This window comes from Papaver somniferum, unplaced genomic scaffold (genome assembly GCF_003573695.1).
Source record: "Papaver somniferum cultivar HN1 unplaced genomic scaffold, ASM357369v1 unplaced-scaffold_117, whole genome shotgun sequence".
NCBI lineage: Eukaryota > Viridiplantae > Streptophyta > Magnoliopsida > Ranunculales > Papaveraceae > Papaver > Papaver somniferum.
Window position 1 is genome coordinate 2,676,674 of NW_020620714.1, and position 20,174 is coordinate 2,696,847.

Sequence of the window (20,174 nt, forward strand, 5' to 3'; positions counted from 1 at the left end):
ACGCGCTTGAAGAAAAGATCGCATAGCAATTTTCCACCATAAGTAATTAGAGCCATCGAAGACTGGTGGTACATTAATAGAGATAACACCTCTGTCCATAGAGTCAGATCGCTACAAACACAGACTTGTAAGGTCTTGAACGTGTTTGCCTGCTCTGATACTAATTGAAAAAGCGGGGGTCTAACAACACCACCCAATATTTCGCTTAGCAATCTTATGGACAAACTCAAATATACTTTTAAGAGAATCAACAAGACTCAATCAATTAAAAGTAAATTAACGGGTTTATATCTCTCTCTTGATTTGATTTCCTCAAACAGAAACTGCGAGTACTAATCAAATACAAGGAATAACTTGGATGGTACCAAAGACCAATATCCAAGGATCAATCAATGACAATCAACAACCAAAGGTTGGATTACTCTAATTGATGATCTAACACACAACCTGTATTATTTCAATTATAAATATAAAGCAATATAATGCGGAAACTGAAATAACACAGACACCAAAAATTTTGTTAACGAGGAAACCGAAAATGTAGAAAATCCCCGGAACCTAGTCCAGATTGAATACACACTATATTAAACCGCTACAGACACTATCCTACTCCAACCTAACTTTGGACTGGACTTTAGTTTAACCTTAATCAGTCCCCCACTGATCCAAGGTACAGTTGTACTCCCTACTCCTCTGATCCCAGCAGGATACTGCGCACTTGATTCCCTTAGCTGATCTCGCCCATAACTAAGAGTTTCTACGGTCAAAAATCGCAGGCTTTGACAATAAACAAATCTGTCTCCCACAGACAAGTATATCAAAGGATCAATCTGTCTCCATAGAAAAACCCTAAATTTTTTGTTCTGTGTTTTGATAATAATCAAGGTGAACAGGAACCAATTGATAATCCAATCTTATATTCCCGAAGAACATCCTAGATAATCAATCACCTCGCAACAATCTTAATCGTATGGTAGCGAAAAAAGATGTTGCGGAATCACAAACAATGAGACGAAGATGTTTGTGACTACTTTTTATATCTTGCCTATCGGAGATATTAATCTCAAGACAATCAATCTGATTTCACTCGTACGATAGAAGATGCAAGATCAGATCACACAACTACTATAAAAGTAGTATCGGTCTGGCTTCACAATCCCAATGAAGTCCTTAAGTCGTTAACCCGGTTTTAGAAGAAGAAAACCAAAGGTTAAAGGAGAAACGACTCTATCACGCAAACTAGTATCACACGTGAAGTGTGGGGATTAGTTTTGCAGAGTTGCTAGATGTTCCCTTATATAGTCTTTCAAATTAGGGTTTCGCCTTGGTCACAAAGCAAACAATATCCACCGTTAGATTAAAACCTGATTTAGATTCAAGCTGCTTATTTCTCAAATGTTAGATCGAAAACTTAGCTTGTTATACACAAATGAAATGCACGCTTCTAGACTTGTTAACCGTACCCAAACGTGTGCATTGTTGGTTCAACAATAGTTAACCAAAATGTTAGCCATATGATCATTTCATACCAACCATATTCTTCTTCACCATAACTAGTTCAAATGACTCAAATGAACTAGTTAGAGAGTTGTTCAATTTCAAGGAAGTCTTATGTACTACACAAGACACAATTGAAGCAAAGATGATTTGATTCACTCGAATCGGTTCATGAAATTTATAGCCACGGTTTGCAAATTGCATTCCTTAGTCTTTATAAGTTTAAGTTCATAAATCATCTTCAGATATATAACCTTCTTAAGTTCGCACACTAGGTTCGCGGACTTAAGCAACCGGGCGGAGTTTACAAACTCCTGCACAAAATCTCGGCAAAGACTTTTCGCCGGTTCGCGGACTGGTTTCTCGGAATGCTACTCATGCAACAAGTTTGTCAACTCCAACAGAATTTCTCGGGATGAGAAGTTCGGCAGTTCGCGGACTTGGAAACAAGCCATTCTTCCGGTTTCTCTTGATCAACAAAGTTCACAAACTTTGGTTCAAGGGATAGGACATATGCACATATGTGTTTCCACAACAATACTTATGTCCATCATTGGTTATGTAATCTAAACTCTCATTCCAACCATTGAATCATTCTTAGAGGACGTTATACAGTTGTTACACCATTTCTCGTCAAAGAAATTTTCAAAGTGATTGAAACATATCATGACTTTCGTCACTAGGTAAAGATAAACGTGGTCAAATCGAAACGCTTACCAACACATATTTCGAGATATAGATAGACGAGGTATACTCGGCTCGAAATACCAAATGTGTAAATCTAAGTCTATATATAGCATACGACTTTTTGTCTCATGAAGTAGGAGATAGAGTAGAATGACTTTTGAGTGACAGATAAGTTCAAGTCTTCACATACCTTTTTGTCGAGAAGTTCCACCGGTTCCTTGAGTAGTTTTTCTTCTTGTATGGTGAGTCGCCATGAAGTCCTTGAGCTCAACGACACTTTCTATCCTAGTCCGAGACTTAGCTATAGTAGACTAGAAATCAAGACTTATAGTTTTGATCACTAACATTGACAAACATGCTTGAGATAGCAACGCATGCGAGTTATACCGAGCAATGCTCTAACAGTGATGTTGATTTTCATGATTCTACTAATAATTCATCTCGTAAATCGAAAGACACTCGTTGGCTGGAGTATCCTATTATCACGCTGCCGTAAAAGAGTCTATGGTTTAATGTCTTCAAATTTAGTGTTTTTATATTTTAATTGTCAGGGTTTGAGTTTTAGTTTCGGTCTCGTATCTGTGTGATGTAAATATTTTGTAGTTTTTGTGTTATGTCATTAATAAAGTGAATCTTTCAAGCAAATATATCAACTTTTTCAGGATGTATTTACAAAATTCTAGGGTACCTAGAGTCAGTGTTGCTTAATAGGAAGTTTAGGAAGAACACAAAGAAAAATAACAGAATACAAAGAAAAGAACATGATTGATTCTTCTAACTTCTTCTTCTTCTTCTATTGCTTTGAAATAAAAACTCTATTACAAACCAAATATATGGCTGCACTCTCTCTCGTTTTTCTCTACCTTTCTAGCCTACAAGTCACCTCCTTTTATATGGGTGTAAACTTGCTGAAAAAGAAAATAAAGCTATGAGTTTTAGAACTCATCTAAACTAGGAATCCTATCTAAAGTAGAAAACCTCAAACTTCTAGGCTCAGTTATCAAACTTCCACCTCTTCTAATACCTTCTAGATACTCTCTAGCCGTAATATGGCTCAATTAAACCTAGGATAATTATTAGCCTCATCTGGCAGCCTTAGCTGTCCCTCTGCTTCTGTTATTTGCTTATGTGAATATAATCTTCACGCCACTTAAGTTCTGTGCATATCATCTGCACATCTAACTATCTAGCCGTTGATACGGCTCTGTGAAGATAATCTTCACGTCTCTCTTCTAGCCTTAATACGGCTCAACTTCTACTACGATACTCCTGTATCTGGAGTACAACATCCCACACCTGTGAGAGAGTCGGCCATTGATGAACGATATACAATCATTCTATCCATCCAGATTATCATAAGTTAGGATCAACATTACAACACATACACCAATAATAACCCTCTATTGTTCCGTCAGTAAACTGCCCAGCAGTCCATCTTCCATATGTGTTGCCATATATATCTGCACAGGCACCATCACACCCACAATTGTAGGTTCCGCAATCCTGGTCTGGGGCATACGGCGTTATTGGAAGAAGACCTTTGGCCCCACCACATGCACCACCAGCACCATTAACGACATGAACTTCTCTACATCATTATTATACGATCTCATTAGCCAGATTAACCAAGAGAAATTAAAAAAAAAACATTACAAAAATTTAAAGCAAAAGAAAAGAACGTGCTTGTACTTACTTGATATTGAGAATGATCAAAACCAATAAAACCAAACTGCTTGCCAAACGAGAAGAAATGAGACCACAATTCTTCTTATTTGCCATGTTTCAATCGATGCTTATTGGTCGTTACAACGGAACTGCTTATTGATATCTGTAGACTCAAAACCCGATCACTTTAGTTATAGAAATTGATTGGTATACACATTAGATTTTGCGATGTAATTTACGGTGTGAATTTTGTCTAAACACAAACTTACATTATTGAACCCAGGCTGGACGTCACAGAATAAAAGAAATACCGCTTCATTAATTGTTGGTTTTGTTTAATATGCATCATCATGTCTTCGTAGCTGGTAAGTGTGTTGTAGGATATCTACTGTCCAGCGCTACGACTGCGACTGCAACATACAAATGGGCCAATTGGTTCTACGGCAATAATTCATTAATTCACTCTTCAATTGGTTTTATGGCAATAATTCTCTAGAATTTTGGAATTACATTTCTTTACAAAAAATAAAAATAAAAATAAATCGTGTAATTGATTTCCTTTTGTTACATAAATAGTAGGCTCATTAAGCCTCCCATCTCCTAAACTATGATGGGCTTAACAATAATGGACATAATCCTGTCTTTTGTTTCGCGATTTGGTATACCATGACCATCTCCGATTTGGTACATATACTGTCCCATTCTAGCTACATTTTGGACAGTGTTGATAAACGAACTCGGGAAAACATCCCGTGAAGAAGATAGACTTGTATTCATTTTTTCCCATGAAGCACGAATCAGATGTTGCATATGTACACGGGCAATAGACTCTGAGACGCCAGTTTCATGCATGTAACACTGTACTGATTTTGCAACATCCCCCCTTTTTAGCTCATCCTATATTTGATTATCATGCATATACATCTACGAGTTATTACTATCACAAAACAGAGAAAAATAGTACCAATTTAACACAATATGTACTTAAATGTGCTACCATTTTTACCTTCGAGGTTACTAAATCATCTGCAAGTCGGAGAATCATGGATGACCAGCGAATGAGATCAGATTGGTTGTTGGTCATGCATTCTAATGCTTCTTTTGTAATATTTTCATGGTCTCCAAGTAGACAATAAGCATGAATGCTCAGCAGAGGCCCTCCTACGGTAATCCATGCGATATCTGTATATTCTTCAAGTGTTGGTATGTATTCACTATAGTACCATGTTGCTTCTAGCAAGTACGCATTGCATAAATCTACCCACTGAAATATTATACACATGTATAGTGCCCTGTTAAGATTCATGAACATTTTATACATATGTATTAAGATACAAATGTTAATACATATGTATTCATTTCGTGTGAAAACATTTTATATTTTTTTTGACTGAACCTATTATAAATTAAAGAATTAAAAGGCGGTTCTGAAATCGTGAATTGCATCATGAATCGTTTTTCATTTTTAAAAATCAAATGATATGTGGAATCGTGAATCGAAAATTCATAATAAATCTCTAAATACATATATACATATTAGAGTTATAAATTAATAAGCTTAAATATATGTTATTAGTATTATAAATATGAATAATGAAGAATACATAACACAATTTAGTGTTCAGATCAATGGTTGGGCACTTAATTAGGCGGACATGGCTCTTGAGTTCAATGTGTGCTCTAGTGCCAGTCAAAATGTCTCAAACAATTATTTACAATAAAAATTACATAGAAAGAACAGATTTAGATTTGTCTGACTTGTGAATGGGTGCAAATCGCACGCGTCAAAATGTGAATCATAAGATTTTAAAGTCAAATTGATTCATAATTAAGGTTTGAATCATTTTGGAAAATTTTGAAGCGAATCATAAGATTCAAAACATAAATCGTAAGATTTTAAAAACTATGGCTGTATGCATATGACGGAAATTACCGATTTCTTTAAGTATGGCATAACGTCTAAATTGTTGTTTCTCAGAACCTCATAGCCCATTTCGTTGACAGTGTTATAGAGAGCAAAGAAACATATCTTCATGTAACCTGGAAGGTTTTCCACTGTTTTTATATCCCACCTGTAACAAAAAAAAATATTTTGCATGATTGTGGTTATTTTGCTTGCACCTCTTTTTGGTTGCTGGACAGCGGATCCTAAACTTGACAGATGGAAAGTCGATAATACAATAAGTACCTTTGGACAGCTTCTGTAAATAGCTTGAGTTCATCCAGTGAACCATAGACATCATAAACGTCATCAATGACTGTCGCGAGATAAGCAGTTTTGGTGACTTGTTTCCTCACATTTCCGAATTTAGGCTCAGAGTTAAACCCTACAATCCAAAGAAAACTTTCTACTAGTCTGTTTCTAGCAAATCCCAGCGATTTATCAAGGGCCAATTCCCTCCACCACCTAATTGATAGCAAACAAAAATGTACGTTTAACTTCTTTCTTATAATTAAGTGCACGAATAAAAAACATTAAATAACATGAAGTTTTTGTATACCTTGATGCATATTTTAGATCTTCATGATATTTTGCTTGCACCATATTGAAGTCGAGTTTAGCAAATTCAAGCAAGCAAGGGTGCATATCTTGTTTCAACTCAGACATGTTTATGTACCATCGGACCTCCATTCTCGGAACTCTCCATAACAAAGGAAGCTCCAAGGAATGACTAATCTCTTCTTCTAGAAAAATCGACATGCTACTTCTGTTGTTAATTATTTCTTTTAGGCAATTCTTGAGATGTTTGATTGTGACTTGTTGAGCTTCATTCAAGATTTCCTCCCCTTCGTAAGCATAGAATGAAGCTTCATATAAACTCAGCAGGCCCTCCAAGTCTTTAGCCTTGCCTTTGTTATCATTAGTCTTTTCTGTAAAGCTCTTTAAGACATTTATAAAAAAAGTTGTGGCATCTGTACAGATAGAGAGCGAACCTTGAGAGATTTCATAACCATGTTGCCTAAAGAGCCTGAACTTTAGTGCTTCAATGGTCAGGTCATTCTGAGAAACATGGCAATTTCTGCTATGAATATAAGTTTTTTCGAGGGCGCTCTTGATCTCATCATGGAAATGGTAATCCAGTCCTAGCCTTTGGATGGTATTTATCAGCTTCAACGAATCAGGCAATCCACTAGCCCCATCAAACATGCCTCTTACAATTTCCTTCAGCTTTTCAGCGCTATTTGTACAGATTTCACTCTGTCCATCAACAAGGTAATTATTAGCTCAATTAAAAATCTATCGTATATTACACGTAAATAATGCTATTTCAGCTTGACGTTAGCACATTTAATTGAGTAATCAGATGTCCGAATGGACAAGGAAAGGCCATTGATATCCATACATAAACTATTTCATTTTGAATGTGTTGCGATTTTGGATAAAGTATATTTGCGCATGAAAGGCCATTGATATTCATACACATAAACTATTCCATTTTAAATGTGTTGCGATTTTGGATAAAGCATATTTGCGCATGCACCATACATTAGTTCTATCCACAAAAAGAAAGAATCAATACAGGCACGACATATCACTTCATCATTGTGTACCGAGACATATATATCATAACTCTTCACATGCCCTGCCCAAAACCATAGTATCAACAGAGCTTACACCTATGTTGCTCTTTCGTCCACAGTTTTCCTATCTTCTTTAGTAGACGATACGAATGTCATTTCTTGTAGGTCAAGTTTATTTCTTGTTTCATTCATTTCGTTTATTGCGTTTGGGAATCAGATTCTATACAACAAAGAACTATATTAGCAAAAAGAAGAACCAAATTTACAACCAATCAAACTGGAAAGAAGAAATAAACTAACCCAACTAAGGCCAAAGCAAACAATTCGACTAAACCTTTCGAGATTCAAATGTCACTAAAATTCCACAGCTCATAGGAGGCAATATAAAATTCCACAATCTTAACAATATTCCTACAAGACATTTAAAAAGTCTTCGATATTAAACCCAACATTCTGATACTCAACTGTCTGAGCGTGGGTCTTCCCCCAGCATTGGTCTGGAAAGTCTTTGGTCACTAGTTAGCTGAAGCACTCTGCGGTTTGCTTACGGAATAGAAGAAGTAACTGTTAGGAAAACCGTGGGTTTCCTAGTTTAAGTCCGTTTTCATATTGAGATGGATTTTCTAATCTAGGTTTGGTAGAGTTTAGGAAAGAATTTAGTTTCCTAATTGGAGACTAATACCTGATGGCCAAGTTTGTGTTCTCTATATATAAGACTAGAATTGCAGGTTTGTAGACATCCAACCTATAAGAGTTGTAAATTCTTGTGCTTAGGATTTTGGTCTCTTTGTTAGGGAGGATCATGTGCTACCGTGAAGGTCAATTTTGGTGTGGGAAAAAAACTTATAGAGAGGAGATTGGTGTTCTACTGTTTAGGGTTTGGGGCTTTTCTCGAAACCAAGTTTCTAGTGTTTTCATGTTTCTCCTCTGTTACTATCAATTGTGAAGAAGGTCTAGAAGAGAAGACATGAGGATGGTTTGAGGAATGGTTAGAGAATTGATTCTATAGTTTCTTCGATGGTGTTGTCGGGTATGTCTTGTTAACTGTTTGGTTTTGTCTTATGTTGCGGAAAGAGCATGTACTGGTCTTTGATTTAATGAAAGTTTTCTAGTGGTGTTGACCATGGATGTAGCCTGTAAAGGTGAACCACGTATATCTTGTGTTGTGGTTGTGTATGTTTCTTTATCTTCTGTTTCTTTCTTATTATTTCTCCCATGTTTGGTTCGAACCACTAATTTCCGTTTATGATCCTGATTCCTGCTACGCTCGGGTACCAATTTTCCCAATCGTAACTGCTTCAAATACCACTTTAGTTATGCTACTCTCCAAATCAGTTTTACAAGGTCTTATAGAAAATAAGTAGGTACATCGGAAAAGGAAGTAGCACTTAAGAAAAGTTGAAGGTGGTATATACGATTAAGGGAAAATGAATTGAATAGTAATTTATTTAGCTTTAAACAGTTTCATACAAAACTAACTGAATTCAAACACCATTGACATTGAACAATGCACTTCTGTCGTGTGGATGCTAATTTCACATTAAATGTTGAGAAACTGTAAAGCTACCAGTGAAGTGAAGGAAGTCTTAAGATTAATCTAAAACACTGCCAAAAAGGAACTGTTATTGAATATAGAAAATAGACATTATGAACTCTTACAGATGTAAGATAACATGTTGGGTCGTGAAGTAAAGAATGATCACCGTTATCAAACCTTTTTTTGGTCTTTCTTCAAAAATTAACGAGTGTTCTTGATGCCTATTTATAGGGTACAGTATACTTTTGGTTAATTTCTCTACGGCTTTGAATTTTAGAGAACTCTTTACAACGACTCTAACAAACAAGAATTACATTTTCGTGTAACTTTAAATAAATATTAGTTTATTTCAGCCTTCCATCTCTTAAACTGGAATGGGTTTAACAATAATGGACATTATCCGATCTTTTGATTCGCGATTTGGTATGCCATGACCATCTCCAAATTGGTACGTATACTGCCCCATTCTAGCTAAATTTTGGACAGTGTTGATAAAGGAACTTGATAAAACACCCTGTGAAGACGATAGAGTTGTATTTATTTTTCCCCATGAAGCACTTATCAGATGCTGCATATGTTCACGAGCAACAAACTCCGAGACACCTGTTTCATGCATGTAACATTGTACTGATGTTGCAGCATCTCCCCTTTCTAGCTCATTCTATATTTGACATCATAAACATCTAGCAGTTAGTATTATCACAATAAATTTGCAATACTTAAATGTGCAGGTGTATACCTTTGAAGTTGCCAAATCATTTGCAAGTCGAAAGATCATAGATGACCAATGTATGAGATCACATTGGTTTTTGCTCATGTACTCAAATGCTTCTTTTGTATTTTCCTTCTCTCCAAGTTGACAATAAGCATGGATGCTCAGCAGAGGCCCTGATACCGAAATCCATGCGTTGTTTGTATATTCTTCTAATGTTGGTATGTAACCACTGTAGTACCATGTAGCCTCTACCAAGAATGCTTTGCATATATTTTCCCACTGAAATGTCATACATACGTATACAATATCCAGTTAATTAACATTCATCGACATACACTAGAATTCTTTGTGAAAACATGAAGGCTAGAAGATGAGACAAGTAAATATAGAACAAAAGGTATACCGATTTCTTCAAGTACGGAATAACGTCTAGATTAATGTTGCTTCTTAGATTCTCATAACCCATTTCATTAACGGTGTTATACAGAGCAAAAAAACATATCTTCATGTAATGTGGAAGGTTATCCACTGTGTTTATATCCCACCTGTAAAAATATCAAATGTGTAGTGTTATTTAAATTCATGTCATTTGCGAGCATCTTTGTCGGTCTCTAAAATCGAACCCTAATGAATGATGAGAAGATGTGGTGACCATTTAATTATTTGTATGTACCTTTCCACAGCTTCCGTAAATAGCTTGAGTTCATTCAAAGAACCATAAACATCATAAACGTCATCAATTACAGTAATCAGGTAAGCTATTTTTGTGATTTGCCTCCTCACATTTCCGGATTTAGGCTCAGGGTTAAGCCCTATACTCCAATGAAAACATTCCACTAATCTGTTTCTAGCAAAACCTAGTGACTCATCAAGGGCTAAGTCCTTCCACCACCTAATTGATAACAAACAAATCATTAGAATGCACGTTATGATTAAGCACGTGAACGTTGAAGTGAGGGGGAGAAAAAAACAACCTGGAAGCATATTTCAGATCTTCATGGTATGTTGCTTGCACAATATTGAAGTCGAGTTTAGCAAATTCGAGCAAGGTAGGATTCATATCCTGTTTCATCTCATACATATTTATGTACCGCCGAACCTCCATTCTCGGCACTCTACACAACAAAGGAAGATCCAAGGATTGACTAATCTCCTCTTCCAAAAAAATCGACATGCTACTTCTGTTATCATTTCTTTCTTTTAGGCAGTTCTTGAGATGTTTGCTTGTGACTTGTTGGGCTTCAATCAAAACTTCTTCCCCTTGGTAAGCATAGAATGAAGCTTCATATAAACTCAGCAGACCCTCCAAGTCTTTAGCATTTCCTTTGTTCTGATTTATCTCTTCTATGAATCTCTTTAAAGCATCTGAGATGATAAATTCCACAAAACTATCGGTTACAAATTCAAAATCGAAACCGAAGAGAGTTGCATTCATTGTTAAAGTAAAAATAAAAATTGAGTCTGTGGAATGTAGATAAATAGAGAGAGAACCTTGAGAGATTTCATAACCATGTTGTCTAAAGAGCCTGAACTTTAGTGCTTCTATAGTCTGGTTATTCTGAGAAACATGATAATTTTTGCTATTAATATAGATTTTGTCGAGGGCTTTCTTGATCTCAGCATGGAAATGATAATCCAGTCCTAGCCTTTGGATAGTATCGACCAGCTTCAACGAATACGGCAATCCACTGGCTGCATCGAACATGTCTCTTACATATTCCTTCAGCTTTTCGGCTCTATTCGTACAGATCTCACTCTGTCCATGAACAAGGTAATTATTAGAACAATTAAAAATATATACGTAAATATTGCTATTTCAGCTTGACGCCTCGATGGCTGGATATACAGTACTCACCTTATAATCACTAGTTAGAGATTCTACAAACTCATAATCCCAAATATTTGGGTGATAGTTGGCAGACCGCCTTGTCAATAACAATGGATCGGTGTTGGTTGTTTGAGGATTCACAACGTGATGTACATGTGAACTTCTTCGAGTATTTGGAACAACACTTGAAGGCTGTGTATGTAGTAGTAATGCTGGTTTCAAGCTTCTAAGCGTGGGTACGGTTTGGGTTTGGATGAAGAGATGATGATTTCCATAAAAAGCCATAGTTGCATATTTTAGGGAGGGACCATATTCCAAGTGAATGGTTAAATGGTGTTTGCATATATATAGGATTTACGACATTTTAATTGACAACCAACCTTCGCCAGTTATCCATACCATGACGTCCTCCACCGTTTTCCACCTTTACATTGGGTCCAGAGCTTCCACTCTTTCATTCCACCAATATACGTGGAGAAAAATATGTTACACATTTATCAGGTTTTCCTCCATCTCAAAAGTCCAGATTGGTTTTAAGTAAACCCCACAATGCATTATGATGCTTACTCAACCGCAACCGCAACCGCAACCGTGATCCTTGTACGGTTTATATCTTCACTACCCTATACGAGTGCGTATCACCATTGAGTACTAATTATTCTATAGATGCAGATTAAGCAGTTGATCAAGAATTATAGAAAGTATTGGATGTCGGAATGGACGATGAAAGGCCATTGGTTTAATGGCAACTGCAAGATGAAACTTAGCTTATATAAAGACAACTCTCTTTATTGATGTTTAGAAAATCTCTCAAAACTAAACACAAGTTCTTATCTTGCTAATATGATCAACCACAATTTTGATGATCATATATATATAAAACTGTGAATTCCGTTTCCTAGTCCTATTACCTTATTACATGTCTTTTCTTTTCTTAGAACTAGATGACTTCTAATTCCCTTAGGATTACATCAATTTCCTAATCTTGTCCTAACCAGCTTGTTAGTGACTTCTATGTTGAAGTTAGTCCAACATTCTCCCCCTTAAGCTTCAACTGTGCTTGTGAGAAATCTTGTATTCCTATTAATTTCCTCATTTCTTCAAACTTGATCCGAGCTAATGCCTTTGTCAATATATCTGCTTTCTGCTCAGTTCCTGGTATGTGTTCAACGTTGATGATCTCCTTCTCGATACATTCTCGTATGAAATGATACCTTTTGTGAATGTGTTTCGTCTTCCCATGAAACACTGGATTTTTAGTGAGTACAATTGCAGACTTATTATCAATCTTGATGAGAACTTTTTCAGGTTCTCTTCCTTTGATTTCACCCAATAATTCTTGAATCCATCTTGATTGTTTAGCTGCTTCTGTTGCATCCATAAACTGAGCTTCACAGGATGAGAGGGCAACAATGTCTTGCTTCTGTGAACACCATGTAATAGGTGCTTCTCCTAGATAAAATATATGACCAGTTGTACCTTTTCCATCATCTTGGTCACTATTATGACTGTTGTCACTATACCCAACAATTTCTTTTGATCCTCCTCGACCATACTTCAATCCACAGCTGATTGTTCCTCTTAGATATCTCAATATCTACTTTATTACATCACCATGAGACTTGCGTGGACTATGCATATAACGGCTTGCTACTCCCACAGAGAAAGCCAAATCTGGTCTTGTGTGTAATAAGTATCTTAGACATCCAACATTTCTTTTATAACTCGTTGGATCAATCTCATGCTCCTCTTGTGCTTTTGAAATTTTCAGTCCAAATTCCATTGGAATTCTTGTTGGATTACAAGTTTCGAGTCCGGATTCTTTCAGAATTATCCTTGCATAAGCTTCTTGTTTAATCTGAATCCCATCTACTCCTTGATGGACTTCTATGCCAAGGTAATAAGTGAGTTTTTCGAGGTCTGACATCTCAAACTTTGATGACATTTCTCTCTTGAACTCATTGATCACCTTAAGAGAGTTGCCAGTCAAAAATAAATCATCTACATAGACTGCAATCACAAGAAGCGTTCCCTTTTCTTCTCTTCTGTATACAGAAGTTTCTTTAGAACACTTTATGAATCTCATTCACTTTAAGATTTGATCTAACTTTGTATTCAAGGCTCGAGGGGCTTGTCTTAGACCATAGAGAGCTTTTGTCAACTTGTAAACTCTATGTTCTTGTCCCTTTACTTCGAAACCTTCTGGTTGTTCAACATAAACATCTTCACTTAGTTCGCCATGCAAGAATGCCGTCTTTACGTCTAAATGATGTATTTCCCAAGAGTTTGATGCAGCTTCTGCTATTAAGAGACGAATTGTCTCTAGTCTAGAAACTGGTGTGAAAACTTCATCAAAGTCTATGCCTGATTCTTGAACGTATCCCTTAGCTACAAGTCTTGCCTTATATTTGTTAATAGTTCCATCAGCATTTATTTTAACCTTTAAGATCCACTTGATGCTAATCACTTTTACCCTACCTGGCTTATCAACTAGAAACCAAGTCTTGTTTCTGTTGATTGAAATAATTTCTTCTCTACATGCTTGTGTCCATTTAGTCGAGACCTTTGCTTCCTGAAAATTCCTTGGTTCATCATTAACAGAAAGTAGCATAATCTCACATTCTTCTGCAGCTTGAAGAACATGATCCTTCAGATACTGTGGATTTTTTATCTGTCTTGTTGATTTTCGCAGTGGAATAGGTTGAGTTATTTCATCGATCTCCTCTTCTTCTTCTTCGTTATTCTCAGTGTTTTCATTATTCTCTTCTTCTTCTTGATTAACATCATTGTTTCCATTGGTATTGATGATTATGGGTCCTTGGCCTTCATCAATTACTTGACCCCATCTCATGTGAAACATTCCTGGATCCCTACTTGGTCCATCATTAGTTTCTTTCCAGTTCCAGTTTGCTTTTTCATCGAATACCACATCTCGACTCACTATTACTCTTTTCGTTGTTGGATTGAATAATTTGTAAGCTTTGGATCCAGGCTCAATTCCTAGATGCACAAGAGTCTGAGATCGATCATCCAGTTTCTTAAGAGTTGCAGAATCAACTTTTGCGTATGCTTTGAAACCAAACACTCTTAAATGATCTATGTTTGGTTTTCTCTTTCGCAAACTTTCATATGGAGTCATGTCTTTCAGAGCTTTCGTAGGTATCCTGTTTATTAGGTATGTGGAGTGTCGTACAGCTTCTCCACATAGATAATTAGGTACCTGCATAGCCTTTAAAGAACTTCTTGTCATCTCCATTAGAGTCCTGTTTCTCCTCTCCACCACTCCGTTTTGTTGTGGTGTATATGGTGCTGTGAGTTGCCTTTTGATTCCATTTGACTCACAGAACTTGTTGAACTCTAAGGAAGTGAACTCTCCTCCTCTATCAGTTCTAAGCATTTTGACCTCCTCTTTTTCTATCAGATTTCTGAAAGCTTTGAATCTGTCAAATGCTTCACTCTTTTCTTTCATAAGAATAGACCACATATATCTTAAGAAGTCATCTATAATAACAAATATGCATTTGTTATTTGCAAGGGTTTGTGGTGTAATAGGACCACATAAATCAGCATGAAGAAGCTCTAATAGCTTTGAGGCTCTGAATGTTGTTGCTTTTGGAAAACCTTGACGCGTTTGTTTCCCAACTAAACATGATTCGAAGATCCTTGATTCATCGTTTATCTGTGGTAGCCCTCGAACCATCTTGTTCTGAGACATTGCCTTTAAAGTTCTAAAGCTTATGTGTCCTAATCTTGCATGCCACTTCCATATCTGATCTTCCAGTCTCATATTCAGACACAATGGCCTTCCAATCATGAGACTTATCTTGTAGAGTCTATTCTGTGAGCGTGAGACTCTAACTAAAAGTCTTCCACTTGGGTCATGAACTGTTAGATAATCTTGTCGCATTCTAACATCACATCCAACTTCTGTAGCTTGTCATAAACTTAGAATGTTGCTTTGTAAGTTTGGGATGAAGTAGATGTTTGTGACAAGCTTCTGTTCTCTGGTCTTGCTCTGAAATAGAATTGATCCTTTCCCTTCAATTTCTATAGAAGATCCATCCCCATACTTCACTCGTCTTTTGATTTTCTCATTGAGTTCAGAAAAGTAGTGTCTCTTACCAGTCCTGTGATTGCTGGCTCCATTATCTAAATACCAGATTCCTTATTAACCATCCTTTGATTCGTAGTTCTTTGGTATTAGTTTCCATTCGTTTAAGAATACAACTTCGTGCATGAAAAGAGTTGTATCTGCTTCCCTTGTTTCATTCTTGTTTGCTTCTTCCATCTTTTGTATTCTTTCAGGGCATACAAAGGAGAAGTGTCCTGGTTTATCACATCTGTAACAAATAATGTTTGATCTATCCTTCTTTTCTTTCCCTTGGTTTTGATCATTCTGACTTGTTGTTCTATCTTGTGAGTTAAACCTTCCTCCCCTTCCTCGGCCTCTGTTTACTCTACCACCTCTTCCACGACCTCGCAGAGTTTTGTTGGTAAGAGTTTGTGTACAAGAGTTTTCCTTGAGTTTCTCCATTATTTTCTTCATCAAGGATTCTCTCTTCATATGCTTTCAATCTTCCAATTATATCTTCATAACTAGTCTTCTTTAAATCTAAGACTTGTTCGAGAGAAGCTATGATATGAATATACTTGGATCTTGGTAAACTATTGAGAAACTTCTTTACCAGTTTATCTTCATCAATGGATTGTCCAAGTGACGCAGCTTTTGAGGCTATCTCTGATAGCTTTCCAGCAAGAGTATCAATGGTATCTGTTTCTTTCATCTTCACTCTTTCAAATTCAGACATTAAGTTTTGCAGACGAGCTTCTTTAACTCGATCAGCTCCGAGATTACGTGCCTTTATTGCATCCCAAATTTTCTTTGAAGTTTCTTGTTCACCAACTTGTAGAACAAGACATTCTGGGATTGCTTGAAAGAGTAATCCATTGGCAACATTGTTTTTGTCTGGGTCCAATGTACCAGGATCAATTGTATCCCACACCTTGTAGATTTTCATCAGTACCTTCATTCTCATGGCCCATACTGTGTAGTTTGTGGCGCTGAGGATTGGAACTTGTATTGATGGTGGCGTGAACTGTTTTGCACCCACAATGGTGGTTTCGTTTTCCATGGCTCAGAAACAAGATCTGATACCAATTAATGGCAACTGCAAGATGAAACTTAGCTTATATAAAGACAACTCTCTTTATTGATGTTTAGAAAATCTCTCAAAACTAAACACAAGCTCTTATCTTGCTCATATGATCAACCACAACTTTGGTGATCATATATATATAGAACTATGAATTCCTTTTCTTAGTCCTATTACCGTATTACATGTCTTTCCTTTTCTTAGAACTAGATGACTTCTAATTTCCTTAGGATTACATCAATTTCCTAATCTTGTCCTAACCAGCTTGTTAGTGACTTCTATGTTGAAGTTAATCCAACATGGTTTTCTTCATAAACACAAACTAATTCATTTCAATTGTGTCACGATTTTTCTAGTGAAACTTACATTAGTTGAATCCAAAAAAGAAGAGGAAAGGATCAATACAGGAACGACATAGCACATCATCACTATGTGCCAAAACCTTCAAGTAACTAGTAACGTAGGAGTTGGCTAGTTGCTACGCATAATCAACCAAAAGTGTCGGAGTGACGTATCAGAGCTCTTCACATGCCCTGGCCAATAATGCATTGTATCACACATCTTTAGCTCTTTCGTCCACAATTTTCTTATCTTTGTGTGGGAGGCGGTACGAATGTCTTTTATCATTGGTAGGTCTAATATGTTTCTTGTCTCGTTCATTTTGTTTATTGCGTTAGGAATTGGATTCATTTCGTACAAATGATAACAACTACACCTAAACCTTTGAAGATTGAAGCGTCACTTAAATGAATCTAATTAATGGTATATACTTGATGACGGTCGTCGTTGTTGCGTGTAAAAATTTTTTTGGTTTTTTTTTTGACTTTTTTTTTTTTGTTTTTGATGGGTTAGTACAGTAATTAGTAGTGGTCCCTAAATACTACTAGCAATTACAAGATTCAGGGTTCGAACCCTTACCTCCTCCAGGGTTTTTTTTGACTTAAGGTCCCATGAAATGCTATATTAGCCCATTTCCACATGTTTGAGGTCAAGGTCATCCGATGATCTGATAAACACCTTTTTTTAGTTGCCATTGCTAGAAGACAAAAATGATTAGAGATAAATTTTTGTATCTAAAGTTCATTTCCAATCTCCAAAATCTTATCTAACGGTTTTTATTTAAAATTAGATAAAATAATTCTTATCTAACCAGAATCATGAAGAAAATCTAATCAAAACTTTTTTCTTTACCCCCAATTAATCATGTCATTTTTTTTATGACCTTTACCTTTGCATTGGAGATGAAACTTTGGTGAAAAAGATCTTAAATCCTATGTGTCCTTCAATTATAAAACCTTGACCCCTTGCATTCCAAATGTTCTCAGTGATTAAGTCCCAACTTTGACCAGAGTTGGTTTTAGGTCCAGTCAAATGGTTGACCAATTGTTTGATCGCTTGACCATTCATAAATTAACATAAAAATTAATTACTTTAACTAGGGCCGTTAATTTCTGTTAAATACGTCTACAAACAGCACGCGTGATTTAGACGATAAAGTACTGGTCATTTGTTTTTCATCTACACAAGTTGAGCAGTGATCATTCCTTCTTGTTCATCTTATTTACCGGTGCTTCACAATAAACGCACCCCCTTTCATTATGCGAGATCAGGAAAATTATAATGGTCGCCTTTGTAATGGTTATGTTCCTTGTAACATCGTGCCGACGTTACTAAGTTTGTAATGTTGGAAGATCATTGCAATAATTTGTATTTGTTACTAAGTTTTGGGAGGATTGTGTGCAATTATTTTGGTATTTTCAGCCTAAAATTCCAAGTTATCTTGTCGCCCTCTATTATTACTGTCTTCGGTCAATTTCTTCTTAAGCTCAAGATAAATCTCAACATCAAGATAGATAGAAAGAGAACCTGAAGAGTTTACGCAACCATGTTTCCTCAGAACATCTCCAATGAGACTAGCCTAATTTGATTGTTTGTCATGCCATGTGGATGTACAAACTCACTTTTGTGCATTGGAGAAATTGGTTTCCGGGACAAACAGAGACGACCGTTGCATATTGGTGGGATCGTATCGAATTGAGCCGAGCATCGTCTCAAACTAAGTCGAGCCTCGTCTCAATCTGATATGACCGTACCAAGTTGTTGCAGAAACAGTAATATTTCAACGGCAAAATAACGAACATATTTTGTCTATCTTTATAAATTCAACACTATTTCAATCTTCTCTACTCACAACAATTTTATTACTCTCTAAATATTTTAAACAAAAATTCAATAATCTTAGGGGATGGAAGAGAGCAATTCCACTCTACTTTCCGGTCGAAAATTAACATCAAGTCAAGGTCATCAATATAAAATAATAAAACATGATATTACTCATCAAAAACGAAGAGGTGGTTGGTACAATGTGAGCGCATAAAAATACGCCCAAATTGGTGGGGGTATATTCATGGAACCTTGGGGTATACTAGACACACTTTCATTTCAATGACTTCAACATAGGTACGTGATTTATTTTGACTTATCTTTTTTTATGCAATCAATACGAGTATTTACAAATTCAGTTAAAAATTGAATTTTTTTACAGGCATAACACCATTAGATTGGTACTTCCTATACCTTCTGGGTGGGAGATGATATTCCATTTAACCAAGAAAGTTGGTTGGCAGAAGATCAATACAAAAATTCATTTTTGTTGTACTTTGAGGCAACAACACAGCAAAAGCATACGGATTTAAAGAAGTGGTGGAATTGCTAATTTTGGTCTAAAGACATATATATTAACGAATTGCGTGGTGGTAATTCCCGAGTCGCCAACATATGACCTTACAGAGGATATAAAAATTACTAAGGGTGTTTATTTTATGGTACTTGGTTCATGTATTTTCCAAATTTAAGGGCAAATACTCAAGCGGGATGGCAAGAGGCGTTGTAAGATATGGAAAAGGCTGCAGATTATGATCGGAGGTCCGCTATATTGCATGCATAAGTTCGCCAAACATCGAAGGTCATGACGCCTCGTTGAGGTAAATCCGAGAATACATTTTATTGGTTATAAATCAGTTTACAGAAAATCTAGCAAGTTACACTAAGTAATGTTTACTTTCCTTTTTAAATTTTTTACATCAGCTTTGGTGATATAATATTTCAACATTTGTTTACCAAGATTTTATAACTACATGAAGAAATACTTCCCAACATTTGTTATATCTCTCTTCTTGATTTGATTTACTCAAGCAACAACTGCAAGTTCTAATCCAATACAAGGAATAACTTGAATGGTACCAAAGACCAATATCCGGATCAATAAATGACAATTAACAACCAAAGGTTGGATTACTCTAATTGATGATCTAACGCACAACCTGTATTATTTTAATTATAAAGATAAAACAATATAATGCGGAAATTGAAATAACACAGACACCAGAAATTTTGTTACCGAGGAAACCGCAAATGCAGAAAAACCCCGGGACCTAGTCCAGATTGAACACACACTGTATAAAGCCGCTACAGACACTAGCCTACTCCAAGCTAACTTCGGACTGGAATGTAGTTGAACCCCAATCAGTCTCTCACTGATCCAAGGTACAGTTGTACTCCCTATGCCTC

At 36.2% G+C, this 20,174-nt stretch overlaps 2 protein-coding genes across 3 annotated transcripts; both read right to left on the reverse strand.

The window, feature by feature from the left end:
* Window positions 1-4,375: 4,375 nt before the first annotated feature.
* On the reverse strand, window positions 4,376-7,324 carry LOC113329590 (terpene synthase 10-like). 2 transcript variants are annotated; one of them, XM_026576450.1, is made up of 7 exons: window positions 7,194-7,324; window positions 6,784-7,048; window positions 6,351-6,741; window positions 6,038-6,256; window positions 5,783-5,921; window positions 4,856-5,113; window positions 4,376-4,746 (listed from the first exon to the last, which is right to left on the reverse strand). In XM_026576450.1, the coding sequence occupies exons 1-7, from the start codon at window positions 7,272-7,274 to the stop codon at window positions 4,450-4,452; spliced, it is 1,650 nt and encodes a 549-aa protein (XP_026432235.1). In that variant the 5' UTR covers window positions 7,275-7,324; the 3' UTR covers window positions 4,376-4,449. The 2 variants fall into 2 exon arrangements, with proteins under 2 accessions (XP_026432235.1, XP_026432234.1); XM_026576449.1 differs by having other exon boundaries at window positions 6,351-7,048.
* Window positions 7,325-8,963: 1,639 nt separating this feature from the next.
* LOC113329992 (terpene synthase 10-like) lies at window positions 8,964-11,802 on the reverse strand. The gene is made up of 7 exons (XM_026576846.1): window positions 11,479-11,802; window positions 11,115-11,379; window positions 10,598-10,988; window positions 10,297-10,515; window positions 10,027-10,168; window positions 9,648-9,902; window positions 8,964-9,569 (listed from the first exon to the last, which is right to left on the reverse strand). The coding sequence occupies exons 1-7, from the start codon at window positions 11,734-11,736 to the stop codon at window positions 9,273-9,275; spliced, it is 1,827 nt and encodes a 608-aa protein (XP_026432631.1). The 5' UTR covers window positions 11,737-11,802; the 3' UTR covers window positions 8,964-9,272.
* Between the last annotated feature and the right edge of the window lie 8,372 nt (window positions 11,803-20,174).